This window comes from Tupaia chinensis, unplaced genomic scaffold, assembly GCF_000334495.1.
Source record: "Tupaia chinensis unplaced genomic scaffold, TupChi_1.0 Scaffold139484_1, whole genome shotgun sequence".
NCBI classification, from domain to species: Eukaryota; Metazoa; Chordata; class Mammalia; order Scandentia; family Tupaiidae; genus Tupaia; species Tupaia belangeri.
The window spans coordinates 497,896-516,216 of record NW_006199369.1 but is presented as its reverse complement, the minus strand read 5'-3'; the positions used below and the strand labels follow the sequence as shown (position 1 = coordinate 516,216).

Here is an 18,321-nt window from a genome sequence, read left to right as displayed (position 1 = left end):
TAGATTCTTCAGTTATTTGCAGAACTCTGAATATGTATGACTCACAGTATTTTTCATTTAACCTGGTAAACTCAAAACTAGGACGGATGTTCATTCTACTTTGCTAGTGTAATTATTTACTAGATACCCTGACCTTCCTGCTCCATTCTGATTCATTAATCAAGCTGTATCCTTTTACTTTTCTGCTAATGGTTTTACTACATATCCATTTTTTAAACTGTCATCAAACTCTACTTAGAATCAAGTAGGTATAGTTAGCACAATGTTGCTGAAAATTCCAGTACAGTCAGGGTTCATTCCTGAACTCAGGTCTTCTCAACCTCAGCACTACTGACATGCTGGCCAGATCATACCTTGAGGTGGGGATGGTCCTGAGCAGCAGAGGTATTTAGCAGCAACTCTGGCCTCCTCTCACTAGAGGTCAACTGTAGCCTCCTCACCCACAGCCAAAACTGTGTCCAGACATTGACAAATAGTCCTGAGCCCAGTGGGGAGGGCAAAATCTCCACCACTGCGGTGCAGTTAAATACTTTGTGCTGGGGACCAGCAGATGGTGTAATAGTTAATTCGCCGGACTCTCATATAGTCAACCGTGGTTTGAGTCCTGAACTCGGCAGTTTAAAAAAGAACTCAGGCTGGATGCATGTGCATGCATGCCCAAAATTCCAAGGGGAAAATGGCTAAGGAAGGATTGCAGCATGGCCATCCCCCCCAGAGAGTGATTTCTCACTGTGTATCTCTTTGTCTCTCTCTGGCGAACTCACACGCCCTACAGCAAAAAATATCTCTAAAAAAAATTACAGAAAAAAAAACTTTGTGCTGAAGGTGAGTCAAAGATTATCTGCCACACACAAATCTGAGGTCCAACTTGAGCTCAGACAGGATTGAAGTCATTTTACAAAGCACCTGTGTGGGTAACCCTTCACTGCTAGCTTCAACTTTCATTGTTTTTCATAGACTCAGAACCTTGCTAAGAAAATTAAAACATGCCTTTCAATCCATCCCTTATATGAATTTGGCTCTCTCTGAAGAGTAGTACTAATTCAAATTTCAAAGTCAGCTTCTATACAATAGTTACTAAAAATCAAATCATTAGGTGTCAGCAGGTGGTGTGATAAGACACTGGACTCCCACATGGCCAACCATGGTTCAAGTCCTGGACCTGGCAGCTTCCTTTCTCAAATCCTCTCTCTCTGTGTATCCCTTTCTTGAGAGTGTGCATTCCGTGTAGCAAATTTTTAAATAATAATAATAAATAAATAAGATTAAATAATTACTTTTTAAAAAATCATATTATTAGAAAGAGTTTGAAAATATTAAATTAAATTTGAAAACAGGGCCCAGCCCATGGTGCAGCAGTAAAACACAATGTTCTGTGAGGCTGACCCACATGGGAAGGTTCCCAGTTCATGTCCAGAGACCTCTGAGTATGCTGGCCACATGCATGCCCACAATCCAGGGCTGACTGAGGCTGGGACTGGATCTTGGTGTCAAGACACTCTTAGCGGTATTGTTTCTCTGACTGTCTTTCTTGTTCATGAAGAAAATAAACTTCAAAAAATGTAGAAACTTTGACCATACTTACTGTCAAAAAACTGGAACCATAAGACGAATCTGCAATAAAGATTTGAAATATGTAATATTAGAGATGTATATTATCTTTAAATTGTTCATTTAAAAATCAATCATCAATCTAAAAGCAAGTGCTAAGGTCCTGCCTTAGTTCTAGCATCAAATGGGGTGTCAAAGAGCCCCAGCCCAAAAGACAAATACACTTATACTGAAGCACAAATCTGAAGAAAACTGTCACTGCCAATTTTAAGTCACATTGATATTAAGTAAATTCTTGGAAGAAATTGAACTGCTAAATTGAATTTCAATAATTTGCCAAAGGATACCTATTATTTTATCAGTGTCTAATTCTACCAGGAATGATGAGCATCCAGGTTAGAATAGAGAGAGTAAGTAAGTAAGTAAATAAATAAATAAATGATAAACAAAGACAGCAAAGGGAAGAAAAGCGTAACTATGATGTTTAAGATTATTTTTCAATTATATATACCATGAGAAATGGCTCATATAATAGCAAATGAGAAATAAAGTGAGACTACTACTGAAAAGACTTTTCTTCTTTCAATGTGAAATCCTCATTTGAAATTGAGGTTTTATAAAAGCAGAATGGAGCCTACTATAAAAGCTCTGAGGCTGGCCAGCTCCACCATGTAACACAATGCTCTGCAATGCTGAGACCCCATGGAAAGGTCCCTGGCCCATGTCCCAAGGTCTCACTGTGCATGCTGGGTGCACATGTACGTGTGATCCTGACAGGCTGCAACTGGGAGTGGATTGCGGCACAAAGACCCCATTGCAGATGTACCTCTTTTTCTCTCCCTTTCTGTCCCACTCTGTGTTTTGAACTCCTTTTCTAATGGAAAAAGAAAGAGAGAGAGAGAGAGAGAGAGAGAGAAAGAGAAAGAAAGAAAGAAAGAAAGAAAGAAAGAAAGAAAGAAAGAAAGAAAGAAAGGAGAAAGGAAGGAAGGAAGGAAGGAAAGAAATTTTTTTTTTAATTATAGCATTTGATGTTTAAGGCATTCTGTCTGGTCTTTCTATTGATACATTTAGGTCCCTTGTGGAATCAGTCTTCTGAGAAGCCATAGCCTTCCCTGCCCTGTTCTGAACACAGGTGTAATTTTCTCTTTAGAAATAGAGTAGATGCCCTTATCAGTGGTGTTATGTTCCAAGACCCCTAGTGGACACCTGAAGCTAAGGATAGTATCAACTCCTCTACACGCTTGGTTCTTCCCCATGATGAAGTCTAACATATGAAGTAGGCACAATGAGAGATTAACAATAATGGCCAACGATAAAATAGAACAATTATAACAGTAGACTGTAAGTTATAGTCTCCTCTCTCTCTCAAGATGTCTTCTACTGCACTCACCCTTCTTGTGATGTGCGATGGTGAAATGACTACATGAGGAGATGAAGTCAGGTGAGTGATGGAGGTGTTTAATGAAACGCTTAAAATTTATGAAGTATGGAGCCAGCAGGTACAGTGGTGGCTAAGGTGCTGGATTCCCACACAGCTAACTATAGTTCAAGTCGCAGACCCATTGGCTTGAAAATTACAACCAATAAATAGATAAATAAATAAATAAATGTTTAAAAAAATGTATGAACTGTTTATTTCTGGAATTTTCCAGTTAACATTTTTAGATGCCAGTTGATCAGGGTGACTAAGATCACTCAAAGTAAATCTGTGGACTGGGGAACCACTGTAACACAGGAAGCACTTCCTCTAAAAAACTCATTCTGTCAAACCTTCACTCTGTTTTCTTGTATAGACTCCATGAACAATTTATATAAAAAGAAATATACATATATATATATATATATACACACACACATATGTATATATACATATATACACATATATATATACACACATATATATATAAATTATATATATATATAATTTATACTGGGTACTTAGGAAGGCAGGATTTGCCAAATGAAAATGAAGGCCATCCCATTAAATTTAAGTTTCATTTTAAAAAGGAATAGTTGCTTACTCTAAATATGTAATATTAGAGATGTACATTATTTTTAAATTGTTCATTTAAAATTCAAATTTAACTGAATGTCCAGTGTTTTATCTGGCAATCATAGCTGATGTAGGATTTTTTTTTTTTCCAAAAAGGACAGGATCACTCTTTATTAATGAAGACTGCCTCTGGCCACTAGCTGCCCCTCGCAGAGATACAGGCTGGTCCGTTTGTAAGATGAACCTCAAAGGGGTTCATTCTAGCTTCCGCTGTAACAGAGTTATAAATAAGACTGAAGCCTCTCATAATGTAGATCTTTCCATAAAGAGCAGAAATTACTTTTGTTTAGGGGATAATCTGCTTCAGTAATGCAAAAGGTTTGTAATCAAAGCACGCCGATTGTTCAAAACCAGAATTAAAATGTCACTGATAGGAAAAGGCCAATCCAAGTGTACAAAAAGAAGGAAGTCTTCAGGAGTGTGTGTGTGTGTGTGTGTGTGTGTGTGTGTGTACTGTTCAGTGAAGGAAGGGAACAAATTTTAAAAATAGAGGACAATAAAGTGAGAAAGGAAGACTGCAATATAAAAAAAGAGAAAGACGAAGCATGGAGAGGAAGAGGCTATGGCCTCAGTGAAGCTCCTGTAGCTCGTGCATTGCACAAAGTATTTCCCGGGCAGGAGGAGGGAATCCAGCCCCACCCTTTCCAACTGGCCGCAGGTGCTGGCCTCATCCATCAGAAGGGGAACCTTTTTCTAAAACCCACAAGGAGAGACTAGTACAGGAAAGATTTAAAGATTTTAAACCATTCTGAAGTCTCATAGCCTCCAGAGACTTACCTTAAACTTTATCATAGTCAGAGATTTACTTGCCTGGAGTCTTGGATCTTTCCACCCAAAGTTTTTGTAAGTTTTTTGCCTTGGCCATAGTCCCATAAATTTCCTCAGCCAGGTCCTGTATCTCCTTTAAAAAGGCCAGGTTGTTGACTTTCTTGTGGTCAGCTGCAGTTTGGAACCTAGACAAGCTTGAAATAAAGGATAAATGCACGTTGAACACTCAATAGCAATTGTTTTCCATGAAACTTGCAGTTACTGTTACAGTCACGCTGTTATCTACAGCGCATAACCATTCCCACCTGCTATCATTGCAGCCCGTTTTAGCCAAACTTGAACCAAAATAGAAATTATCTTTATAAAAATAACTGACACAAGTTAAAGTTAGAAAATGATTTTCATTCTCTTTATTCTCTGTAAAGCTAAGCCATTTGGTTTTATCAGCTTCATATTTTCCATTTATTCAATACATATTCTACCACATGAGAATAAATATATTAGTGAACAGCACAAACATGATCTCTGCATGCGGAGGGACACATATATAATTAAAGAGATACGCCTGATAAATAGAGGTAGAGATAAATGCTATGAGATAAGGAGTGAATGGAAAAGGTTGTTGGAGAGAAGGCACTCACAGCAGGTCTCTGCAAGAGCTGATGTTAAGCCGAAACTGAAAAAGGAAATGCTCCAGCAATGAGAAGAATGAAGGGGAGTTTGTTCTGGGCAGAGGAAGCACATGCAAAGACACAGGGGCAGGAACAGCTGAAAAGTTGGGGGGTCTGTATATGGAGGGAGAAGAAGAGAGAATATGGGGACAGATAACAACGAGCTAAATCAGTCACAGGAAGATTCTGCTTGGTACCAAGATCATGGGGAGTTCTGACAGTTTTCATCAGGGATAACATGATCTGACTTAAATTTTAAAAGAGCCCTCAGTCAGGGCCAGCAGGTGGCATGGTGGTTAAGGGCGTTGTACTCCCAGATAGCCGACTGCAGTTAGAGTCCCGGACCAGGCGACTTGCTTTCTCACTTTCTGTCTGTCTCTCTCTCTCTTATGTGCACATGCACTCTGTCCCTCTCTGGTCGAACTATAGCAAAAACCTCTTAAAAAAAAATAATAAAGAGCCCTCAATCAATGTTCAAAGATCAATTAATGTAATAATCTTATTAATAACCTAAAAAAATCACATGATCATGTTAATAAATGTAGAAAAAGCTTTGACAAGCCTAACATCCATTCAAATAAGAGTTCAAAACTAAGAAATGGCCAACTTAATGGTAGGGACAAGTCTGGCGTTGAATATTATATCCCGGAATTCAATCAGGAAGATCGCAGCACAACAGAAGATAGATTAAGTGCATAAGATCGAACTGGTGAAATAGAATCTTAGGACTTTTGACTAAAACATTGCTGAGTTCCTTCTAGGCTTAAGGATTTTTGTCCTGTCTTAAACTGCCAATCGATTCACATACCTACTGTGAATCCTAACCTGTTTTCTGGCTTTAAGCTTTAGACAAAGTTCCTTAGCATTTCTTGGAAGAAATTTCTGTTTTTGAAATTAAAAAATATATTAAAAAAATACCTACTTAATGAGTTTAGTAAGCTATATAGCATCAGCTAGGTGCTACCTCACAGTGTATTCATTCTACTTAGAGTTTTACACCTAAAGTCAGACATGTATTCATAGATAAGTATATACCAGCTGAATTTGCTATTGAAAGTAGTTAGATTATTTAAGAAATTTGTGAATCAATAAAATGTGTGGGGGAAAGAATGGAAGACCACTATGGACACCTATATGTATGTGTGTGTGTGTGTGTGTGTGTGTGTGTATAAAGCAAGACATGGAAAATTATTGACTATAACATGTATGATTAAGCCACTATGCAGTATATTCTGGATAAGAAATCACATTTTGTATACTGTGACAATGCTCAGGGAATGAATGCAAATTAATTAATTAATTTTTTTAAAAATGTCTCAGAAGAAAATTACAGTGCATTTGTAACTAGATTCCAGCTTTGTCCATATTTTTTGCTTAAGGTATTTTGTGAGTCAATAAAATGTGGAAAAAAGTTTAGTATGAAAGGGAGAGAGGGGGAAGGGGAAGGAAAAAACAAGTAAAAGTATGCTTAATTGACAAAAAAAAATGAAAGGCTATTTGCTGATAAGTTATAGAGTAATACCTTTGGCTTGACTGCCATGCATAGTATTTGTGCTGGGAAAAGAAATGCTGTACACTGTAAAGATGTGATTAAATACTATTTTTTATTTGCATTTTGTAAAAAATGTTAACTGATTTTCATTATGACTTCTTCTTTGATTCATTGGTTAGAGGTCAGGGCTTTAATTTTTAAGTATGTGAAGATTTTCCTGAAATTCTTGTTACTAGTTTACATTTAATTCCCCTGGGGTCAGGGAGCTCGCTCTGGGGTTTTGGCCTTTCACTGTGTTGCAGCTGTGTTATGGCCCTGTGTTATGGCGTATGATCTCCTTTGATGATTATCTAACATGTAGCTGAAGAGACTATTTGCCTTCTACTGTCCTAGAGTAGATGTTCATCTTCAATATCTTTATTGATTTTCTATCTGTTCAGGTAAGTGTGCATGCATGCTCCAAATCCTGACAGGATGGGAAACCGGAGGAAAAGGGATTTCAAGCATGATCATTCCCCATTAAAGAGTGCTTTCTTCTTCTTCTCTCTCTCTCTCTCTCTGTTTTTTTCTCTGGCAAGCATATGCACCCTGTGACAATTAAAAATTAAAAAAAGTGAGAAGTAAACTCAGAACTTGAAAAGATGAGACAGAAGCAAGTTATCAAAGCAGAGAGGGCCAGATGAGTCTCAGAAAAATCTGACCACATTTGAAAGTAAATAAAAATTTTTAAAAATTAATGACCACAAGAGGAGGTTAGTTGAAATAACCAGAAATGATTATAAAGAAAGAGAACAGTCTGGGGAGCTGGGAGTATAAAAGCTAAACAGCAGGAAGAGGGGAACATTCATACCTAAAGTGTGGTAAACTGGCTTCTCTGGCCCAGCCAAGGTGGTGCAGGTGGAATGCAATGCTAGAGGCCTGAGGGGAGACCGTGGATCCACATGTAGGGTCAACCTCAAGACACCAGGTATACCCTGATCCTGGGTGGCTGCAGTGCCAGGGGAGGATACAGCACGTAGATCAATCCTATCAGGAGTTCCTCTCTCTTTTTCTTCCTCTGTCTCTCTCAAAACAAAATTAATAAGCTTTTTATTAAAAATATGCTTTAATGATTTGCTTTAAAAAAATAAGAATGATCCCTAACATTCTCTGAGAATATTTGCTTAATCTGCTGTCCGTAATGATTCATGTTCTGCCCTGAAATCTAGTTACAGCTCCCTAATAAAGCCAGGAATGAGGAAGTTTCTTTTCATCATCATAACCCACATTAGATAATACCTGGGATTTCTGCCCAAAGGGAACTTTCCCTGGGGGATTATAAAGGTGGGGAGAGTCATGAACTACATTAACCATGATATAATGGTGAACTAAACTTGAAATGAACATTTTCGTTTCCGGGTATTTTTTAACTGAGACAATTATCACAAAAGAATCAAACCTTTGATTTATCATTTGATCTTCACTGGAATTTATACTTGAACTAACATGGAAACAAATCTTGCTTCGTTGAGTGGCCAGGTCTGAACCCAGAGGCAAGCCTGATAGTTTACTTACTTTTCTGCTCTTCCTTATTTCTTTTTCACTCTCCCCTCTTTTCTTACTCTACCATTTTCTTTCTCTATTTCATTTCGCATGTAACTCATACCTATGCCCTGGGCATTGTTAGACACTGAGAGACGTTTCATTCTTAGTTCTCAAAGCCAAAGGCTTGGTGATGCTGGCAAACTACTAAGCTGCCATTCTCACCATGAATTGTGAAGAACATTCATGAGTTGATTTTATTGTACAGTCTCTTAGCTTTTGCACAGGGAGAGTGCTGTAAGAAGAGAGAGATGAGGCCGAAAAATAAATGTGTAATTGTTACAACCATGGTAATAAGAATTTGTTTCGGTCCAGCAGGTGGCGTGGTGTTCAAGGTGTTGGACTACCACACGGCCTACTGTGGTTTGAGTTCCAGACTTGGCGGCTTGCTTTCTCTCTCTCTCTTTCTCTCTCTTTGTCTCTCTCTGGTGAGTGCATGTGCCCCATAGCAAATTTTTAAAAATAGTAATAATAAAATTAAATAAATAATTCTTTTTTAAAAAGAAAATTTATTTTATTAACTATCACTGAATGCATGTATGCCAAGAATTGTACTGAATATTTCCGATATTTTGACTTTTATATTCATGAATCTTGAAGTAGGAGAATGGAAAGACAGAGATTCAAAGAGTTTCCATAGTTCGCAAAGAATCACAGAATGCAAAGGTCGCGGAGCTCATACTGTTTGACTGCAAAGCCCTGTCCTATCTACTTCAATATCATTTAAACTTACCACCCTAAGTAAAAATAAAAATAAAAAAATAAAAGAGACACAGAAGAAAGACCTGAAATCAAAATGATGATCGCCTCTAGCTCCACTAAAGCCTTCTAGAGAAAAGAGTTTCATATACTTCCTTTCTTCACAGACATGAGAAAAAAACATCAGGCTTTTTGGGGTTAGGATTTATTTTTTAATTACATATAATCACTGTACATCTTTACAGCATACAAAATGGTTTTTCCCAGTGCAGTCAAGTCAAAGATATTATCACATGCATGATCATCAACAGGTAACTTTTCATTTTTGTGTCTATTAAATGCTTTTTTCCCTGATCCCCTTTTTCCCACCCCCTCATTACTCACCCTCTCCTATACTGTCTTTAGTATCTATATCGGCCCTCTCTGCTATTATACCTGCCACTCGCTCAGTTTCTTCCATAGAGTGCAGACATTCAGTATATATTGAGCAGGGATATACAGTGCCTCTTTTTCATAGTCCAGCTTGCTTCACTTAACATTAAATTTTTTATATTTGTCCACTTTGTATCAGATGTCAAGGTCTTATTATTTTTATGGATGTGTAATATTCCATATTTGAGATATCCTTCACAGAAATATAAAAAAAAAATCACAAAATTTGCCTGGAGTCATAAAAAGTCCTATATCACGGGACTAGCAGTTAGCATAATGGCTATATAACTAAACTCCCATATAGTCAACTGCAGTTCGAGTCCCGGGCGTGTGTGTATGTGTGCCCAAGATCCCGAGAGGAGAATGGAGGAGAATGGAGGAGAAGGGATTGCGGCGTGACCATCCCCCCTGGAGGGTGATTTCTCACTTTCGGTCTCTCTGTCTCTCTCTGTCTGGCGAGCGCACATGCCTTATAGTGAAAAAAGAAAAACCTCAAAAAAAAAAAAAAAAAAAAAAAAAAGCCCTGTATCACCAAAGCAATACTATACAAAAACAATAAAGCAGGAGTCATCTCACTTCCTGACCTCAATTATTACAAAGCAGTTATAATCAAAACAGTATAATATGACACAAAAACAGGCAGGTAGACCAATACGACAGAAAAGAGAACCCAAATATAAATCACAAAACATACAGCCAACTGATTTTCAGCAAAGGACACAAGATAATCCAGTAGGGGCAAAAAATCTCTTCAGCAAATGGTACTGAGAATACTATAAAACTACTGCTGAAAAACACAGGGGGAGACTCTTGGAAAAAAAAAATGTGAGTAGCCAAAGATACCTTAAATAAAACCTCCCAAAGTACAGACAATAATCCCCAAAATAGATAAGTGGGACTACATCAGGCTAAAATGTTTCTGCACAGAAAATAAAATAATAATAATAATAATAATTAGAGTGAAAAGACAACCCTAGAATGGGAGAATACATTCATAAACTATGCCTCAAAAAAAGGACTGATAACCAGAATATATAGGGAACACAAGTAGCTTACCCACAAAAATAATAATAATAATAATAATAATAATTAGTCCAATTTAAAGATGGGCAAATCAGCAGAACAGATACTCTCCAAGGAAGATATACAAGTGGCCAAAAAAAACGAAAAATGTTCAGGGATGGGATTTTACAATATTTCCAAAGGATTCTCTTAATATCTTTTTTTTCTTTTTTTTGCTATAGGGCACGTGTGCTTGCCAGAAACGTAAAGAGAGACAGAAAGACAGAATGTGAGAAATCACACACACACACCCCAGGGGGGATGGTCACACCGCAGTCCCTTCTCCTCCATTCTTCTCTCGGGATCTTTGGCATGCATGTACATGTGCCCAGTTTAAGCCACAGTGTCCGCGGCTGACTACATGGGAGTTCAGCTTATAGCCATTACGCTAACTGCTGGTCCCTGTATCATTTTTTTATTTTCTCTGCTTCCAAAAAAAATGTAAGCACCTGCTGTAGTCTGAATGTTGCACACACCCCAACTTCATGTGTTGAAACTTTACTCCAAATATTAGAAGGTGGGGCCTTTGGCAAGTGATTAGGTCATTAGGGTAGAACTCTCATTTATGAGGTTAATGCCCTTATAAAGGGAACCCCAAAGAGCTTTCTCCCACCAGTTACCATGTGAGGATCAGCCAGAAGTTGCAATCTCTAAGGGAAGGGCCCTTATCAGACACCAAATCTGCCAGATCCTTGATGTGGACTTTCCAGATTCCTGAACTGTGAGAAATAAATGCTTGTTTTCTATATGCCACCCAGTTCATGATATTTTGTAGAGCAGCCCAAACAGACCAAGACAAACACTGAATCAAAGGTGTGTAAAACTAGAGTTAGTAGGTAACACAGTGTTAAGATGCTGAATTCCCACATGACCCACTGCTGTTTGAGTCCCGCAGCTGGCAGACTGAAACTGACGCAGGGTACATGTGCATACATGCCCAAGACCCCAATTGGAGAATGGAGGAGAAGGGAGTGCAGCATGGTCATTCCCCAGGAGGTAGTTTCTCGCTTTCTGTCTCTCCATCTCTCTAGTAAGTTGGTGTAGCATGTAACAAAAATCTCTCACAAAAAATTTATAGAAAGAAAACAAAGGTATTTAAATTTATCTATAAACTTTTCATTTTCACCTCGTATCTTAAAGTTGAAAGATAGAGACCATGTATCTTAACATTTGTTTTACATTTAAATATCTTAAATGATTGTTCAGTACCAGGAACTAGAAATTAAATAAACCCAGCTAATTCATACCTGATAAATACAAACTATCATGATCAATTAGCCATTTTCTTCAAATCCTAACTCCACCTAAGAGAAGGTTCCACAGTGTTCAGGTTCCTTTAAGTTTAATCCCCTCACGTATACACTTTTCACATAAAATACTGCTTTTTTCTCTTCTTGTTTTCCTGTGTCAATTGACACCATAGGCAGCAACCACCGGCATAGATCAGCACTAAGAGAAGACAACTTAATGTCCGAGTCGTCCATTTAGGTGGTTGTACAGAGAATAAGGAGGTGGTTTGCAGCTGTTTGCATTTACTCTCAGCTGGGGGAAAGATCCTGCTCAAAGAATAGCACAGTAGGAAAAACCTAATAGGAAGCTAAATAAATACTTGTTTCTAGACCATTTGGCACCAGAATGAAAAGCTGGATAGGCAAGTAACTTTGAAAAGTTTTAACTTATAGGAAACAAACTATTGAGTCATCAAGAAAGTCACGATGCAGTTTTTCATCATGCTTTCTGGATGACCTACTATTGCGTGCAAAAGGCTTTTGCAAATCAGTAATCATTCTGTGAGCCTTGAAACAGCATTTTAAAGATCTCCTCCTAGAAGCTAATCATCAGTTGAAGCCATTATTATGTGAATCTGATTCTATTTTTTAATTTGCTACAGGGCATGTAAACTCACCACAGAGGGGGAAGGGGAGTGAGAAATACTCCCCCCAATGGAGAATGGTCACACCACAGTCCCTTTTCCTCCATTTCTCCCTCTTTTTAGGAGTTTAGACACACATGTACATGCACCCAGAGTGTTTATCAAGTCACTCGTTCTGGGACTTGAACCTCGCGGTTGGCCACGTGGGATCCAGCTGCTTCAAATACCACGCTACAGGTTAGCCTACATGAGTGCTCAAAATTCCTAAAGGAGGGAGAAATGGAAAAGGGATTGTGGTGTGACCATTCCCCATGGGGAGTGTTTTCTCTCTCTCTTCTCCTCCCCTCCCCTCCCTACTTCTCCCCTTCCCTTTCCTCTCTTCCTCTGTCCCCAGTGAGTACATGTGCCCACTAACAAATTTAAAAAAAAATTAAAAAGGCAATTTATATCTTCTAACTGTAAATACTATAGTTTCATGATCTCTGTGGCCTGTTCCAATTATTGATGCTTTATTAAAAGCAAGATACCTGCTTTACACACCAGCTGCCTGGGAATTCGGAAAAGAATATTGTGTCACTCCTACCGAAAATGGTGCTCCTCAGGCTCTGCATAGCTGAAGTTCCTGCACCTTGACCCGGTGTTACAAAGGAGGCTTTGGACAAAGGGGAGAACACCACGGCTGGGCAGATCTCGGGGCTGCAGGTAGCCTGGGTACAGATGCAAGAAGAAATCAATTCACACTGCTACCAGAAATAGAATTCCTATGGGGTTAGACTCATCATTTGTAATACCAAATTACTACATTATTTTCCATGTTATTAACTTAAAGAAACACTGAAGCTTCAGCCCCCAAAAGGCAAAAGGCACAAAAAACCTTTCTACCTGACACCTTTCTCCTGGGTCTATGCTTACAGTCAAGCTTGAATGGCCCTGAGTAGTCACAGCTGCATGGTTGGAGCTCCTCCTCAGCATGGAGGGTCAACACGTCCAATGTGTAAGCCAGCTCCACATGCAGCCGCTGTCAACAGCATGGCAGGAAGAGTGAGGAGGGATGCCCTTCCCAAGTCAGAAACATTTAGCAGCTTTAGTTTGGGCAAAAATTTCAAGTGTAATACACTAGAATTCTAAAATGTTTAGTTGTGGTTGCTAAATCTCCTGCAATGTAAGAAAGTTTTCTACACTAGATAAGATTAAGAAAAAGACTTTTGGGGACAAATAATACTCATATATGGCATGGTGGTTAAGTCACTGGATTCCGGCATGACAGACTGCAGTTCAAGTCCTGGACTTGGCGGTTTGGAAACCACAACAAATAAATAGATAACGAATTTTTTTTTAAAATCTAGGGACCAGCAGTTAGCATAATGGCTATGTTGCTGGACTCCCATGTAGCTGACCGCGGTCTAAGTCCTGGACCCGGTGGCTTAAACTCATACCGGGCGTATGTGTGCACATGCCCAAGATCCCAAGAGGAGAATGGAGGAGAAGGGATTGCAGCATGGCCATCCCCCCTGGGGGGTGATTTCTCGCTTTCTGTCTCTCTGTCTCTCTCTATCTGTCTGGCACACATGCCCGATGGCAAAAACCTCTCAAAAAAAAAATCCATATGCACAGTCTTTGGCTTTATTCTAAAATTCCAAAATCTGTTTTACTTTTCCCTCCCTGCTCAGTATAGGAACAGAGCATCCTTAGGTAGTACACTCAGAGTCAGCCTCAGGGATCAGCAACAGCATCCTGCTGGTGATAAATGTCATGTCCCTCATAGAACTCCTTTGTCCTGTCCCCCTTAAAATACATCAGAAATGGTGGCCACTGCTGTGAAATATTAGTGGGTCAGAAATTCAGGATGTCAGTCCTGAACACACTGCACCTTCAGGATCTGAGTGGCATGGCTGGGACACCCCCAGGACAGTGGGCTGCACGAGAGGGGATGGATATTTGTCAGTCATCTCTGTGCCAGGCCCTGTGCTCTTAATTGAGCTACTCACCAAGTCCTGTGGCAGCCCTGGAAGACAGGGGAAGTTAGCTGCCTACAGAGAAGAGGCTCACAAAGGTGAGGCCCAGGCCACCAGCTACAGAGCTGGTAGGTGGTCAAGTGGCTTCAACAAATGGTCCTGAAATGATTTTGGTTCCTGATCCCACTGAGGCTCTGACAAACCCTGCTCTCCCCTAAAAATGCTTATCTGCATCCACCTCCAAGAAACAGTACTTGTGTTCATTCAGGCTACATCTTTGTTGGGCTGTACTCCTGATGCAAAGCAAGAGCTTGGTAAATGCCTAAGAAATGAATGGAAATTTCTAGGATAAGAAACATCATAAGCTGCTTTTTTCATATGGCTGGTACCACTCTGGCCTGTAGACTGAGTACTCTCTTATTCACAACTGAAGATTGCACAACATATATTAGGGCTGCCAACTCCCAACCAGTTCTTGATGCCAGAGTATCCATGGTCACATGCACATTCTCTCTGCTCTACACGACCCATTTCTCCTACCCAGTGAGCCTGGCTTTCTGCTCCTTCTTTTTCCTCACCTCCCCTCACTCTGCAGGCCATGGCAACTGGCTCCCCCACATCCAACCATCCAACTGAGCTGCCCTGGGCAACAGCACCCACACCACTGAGGCTTGCCCTGGGGGAAACTGCCAGCCTTATCTCACCTATGTGACACCCAGCATTCTTTGCCATGCCTCCTTCTCTAAGTACTTCCCAAATAGAATCTATATGTCCTTTATTTTCCTCTAAGTCTCTGGCTTCCCTTCTGCTTGTTACTCCAATGTATTATTTTTTTCTTTTTCTTTCTTTTTCTTTTTATTCCATCTCACATCCTGGGAGCTTGCCCTTCTCAAATATCCACATCTCCAGTAAGCCCAGGACTCATATATCTGACTAAAGGGGCAGCCCAACAATCTCATGACTCCTCAAATCCAGCAGGACCACCCTGAGCATAGTTCAGTCACACCCCACTCCTCCTGTGGCTCTTCCCTTCTGGGCAGGTGGCTTTTCCACCCTATTAACTCAGTCAGCCAGAACCTTCCAGTCCTCCTGGCTCCTGGTCAGTTGTTCCTTACAAACCTACCTCCTTCATGTCTCTAAATCTGTCCTTTCCCCTCAGGCTTGGAATGACAGCTTTCTCTTCCCCTGTTACTCATGAACTCAACAAATTGATCTCGTTGTTATTCCCCATCACAAATTCAACTCCTAGCAGCATCTAGAATGTGTGCCTCCTAAATACTTCTCTTACTATGACCTTGTTTAAAACCTTTCAATGGCTCCTCAGAACTATGTGAGTTGACATCTTCAGCATCATGCAAAGCCCTTTTTTGATCTGACCCTGCTTACTCCTCCAACCACATCTATTTTTCAGTCATAATGAATTCCTTTCTCTTCCACTGTGTTCTGCCCCGCCTGCACCATCCCTCCCCTGTACTTTGTTATTCTGACAAAGTTGCAGGTGTCCAGTTCTTCAGAAACCTTTCCCTGGAATGGATTGGCCATCCGTCCTACATGCTCACACGGCCTCTATATTGAAACCTATCATGATGTATTTCCATGGCTCTATGATTATCTGGCTCTATGGTAAGTTCTTTAACAGCAGAGAAAATGTATTTCATTCTCAACAGATCTTAGAACACAAAAGGCTGTCAACATGTATTTGCTCAATGAATAAATAAGTTAATAAAACAGGAACCCTGAAAAACTTTCTAGCATTTCGTAAATCAAGTTTTACTAACATTGCTTCACCATTTTCTGCAATACAAAACGGTATCCCAAATAACAAAAATAACCCATTAAGATTTCTTTTTCTACTAAAACTTAAATATAACCAAAAAGCTATATTGAATAAATCAAAGCATTTAACAATATGTTACTCATGCGATCTTTACAGAGTCTACCGTATTACACGTATTTTAAGTGGCATAATCTGAGAGAAATGAAACAGCTCACCGTTATTCAAGGAATGATGCTCTTGAGGTTTCAAACCAGATTTTTTTTAAAAAAAAATGGTCTGTTTGACCATGTTCCTGGAGTAGAGGACATTACCAATGCATCACTGCTATGACAATCATGTCGCCATCGTAGTCATCACAACCATCATCCCCACCATCATCACTATAATCATAATTCCCATCACCACCATCATCACCACCATTACCATCATTATTATCACCATCATCACCAACAACACCATCATCATAATCATCGCTATCTTCACCACCACCATCACTATCAGTATCACATTGGTAAACTGAAATGAACCCTCCATCTTGAAACTCACCCTCTTCTGCTACTCTTCCTATATTTATAACGGCTTATATATTTCTGCCCAAATTGAGTCAACTTAGTTAGCAGAATCTGTCTATCTGCTAGATCAAATAAACGTGTAAATTTCAATCTTAATAGAAAAAATATAGAGAAATTGTTGTTTATTGCCCTTTATGCTAAATATATTGCTCTCATCACAATGGGATCATATCCATTCATTTCTCTCAGAATTAAGAGTTTACAAAAAACAGAGGGAAGAGGGCTATATTTTTTTTTCTTCTGAAGGTTTGTGATCAAAGAGTAGTAAGATGCAACTTACAGCTGTCTCTGTGTCTGGGAGGTTCTTGAAAACGAAGTACTGTCAGAATCATGAACAGAAGACATGGCCAGAAAAATTCAGCAAGAGAAAGAACCTGGGGGAAAAAATAGTTTTTGAATAAATTGCGAAGTATTACAATATATTTATTTCTTAGGGGATTATATAAGATAAGACCAGACTTCCTTACAAAGAAATTCATTGTCATTTTTACTGGGTGTCTCCAGAATAATCATTTGGTGGGAACAATAAGTGGTGTAGTGGTTAAGGCACTGGACTCCCACGTGGCTGACCCCAATTCGAGTTCTGGACCCAAAGGCTTGAAACTTACACCAGGCACGTGTGTGCATGCCAAAAAACCTGAGAGGAGAAGGGTTTGCCATGTGGCCATCCCCTCTTGGGGGGAAAGTGGTTTTCTCACTTTCACTTTCTCTTTATCTGTCTCTCTGGCAAGTGCATACACCCTGTAGCAAAAATCTTTCTAAAAGAGTTAATCATCATTTGAGACAGGAGCCCACAGAGAATTTCTAGTTCTTTTGTCATTGCTTTTGTATCTTTGACTATTCATCTCTCACCAGACCCAGCTAATGTTTTTTCCCTCTTTTTGCACATTTTTATTTATTGAAGAACTTATAGCACTAAGAATTAAAGAAATAAATAACTTCATCCATATCTCACACTTTCCCACTTACCTTCATTTTATGAATATTTATGAATATTTTATGAACATTTTTATGAATATTTTCCAGTATGTGCACATGAAGCTCAAAACTATCCATTTACTGGCGAGAAGACAAGGTTCCACATGGCTACAGTGAACTAGATTTTTAAGGGAATGAAGATTTTCTACTAATAATTCAGCCTCCAACAAACGAGCTAGCAGCAGAAGACAAGGTTCCACATGGCTACAGTGAACTAGATTTTTAAGGGAATGAAGATTTTCTACTAATAATTCAGCCTCCAACAAACGAGCTAGCGGTAGGGAGCCCCCCTCTGCACCCCCAGCCTTCTCTCTCTGTCTCTCAGTTCCTGTCTCTCCCTGCTTCTGTCTTCCCTTTTTTTTTTGGTAATATTTCCTTTTTACCCTTTTTTCTGTTTTTAAAAAAAACAAGGCCCAGTTTTTCTCTGGCTCTTAGCTCCGCCTTCTTTCTTGTTAATTTTCGCTCTGCTCCTCCCATCCAGGCAGAAGACAAGGTTCCACATGGCTACAGTGAACTAGATTTTCTATTTTATGATTTTTTTTTTAAACAAAAAAAGAACCGTAATTACAAATTTTTAATTTTTTAAATTTTTTTGTCTTTTTTTCTCTTTTTGTTGTTTTTCTCTGTCTCATTTTCCTTTTTCTTGTCTCTTCACCCTCCAGTATCCTTTCAGTGTGGTTTTAGACAGATAATAGGGTTAAAATATTCCCCACTATCTACTGAATCTGCTGCACCAGCAAGCACAATAGAACAGCAAAGAGTTTCTGGATCACCTCTGTCTACTTGCTCCTGAACATTAAGGCTGCACTTCAAGAATTTGAAAGAAACACAACATTCATCAGATGACAAGAAATCAC

At 39.3% G+C, this 18,321-nt stretch overlaps 1 protein-coding gene across 1 annotated transcript in view; it reads right to left on the bottom strand.

The window, feature by feature from the left end:
* Positions 1–18,321, bottom strand: part of ABCA13 (ATP binding cassette subfamily A member 13) — a 500,786-nt gene that overhangs the window by 459,417 nt on the left and 23,048 nt on the right. Inside the window, 4 exon segments of the mRNA XM_014593022.1 lie at positions 1,586–1,614; positions 4,415–4,566; positions 12,766–12,889; positions 16,767–16,860. Coding sequence (XP_014448508.1) covers positions 1,586–1,614; positions 4,415–4,566; positions 12,766–12,889; positions 16,767–16,860 — 399 coding nt within the window.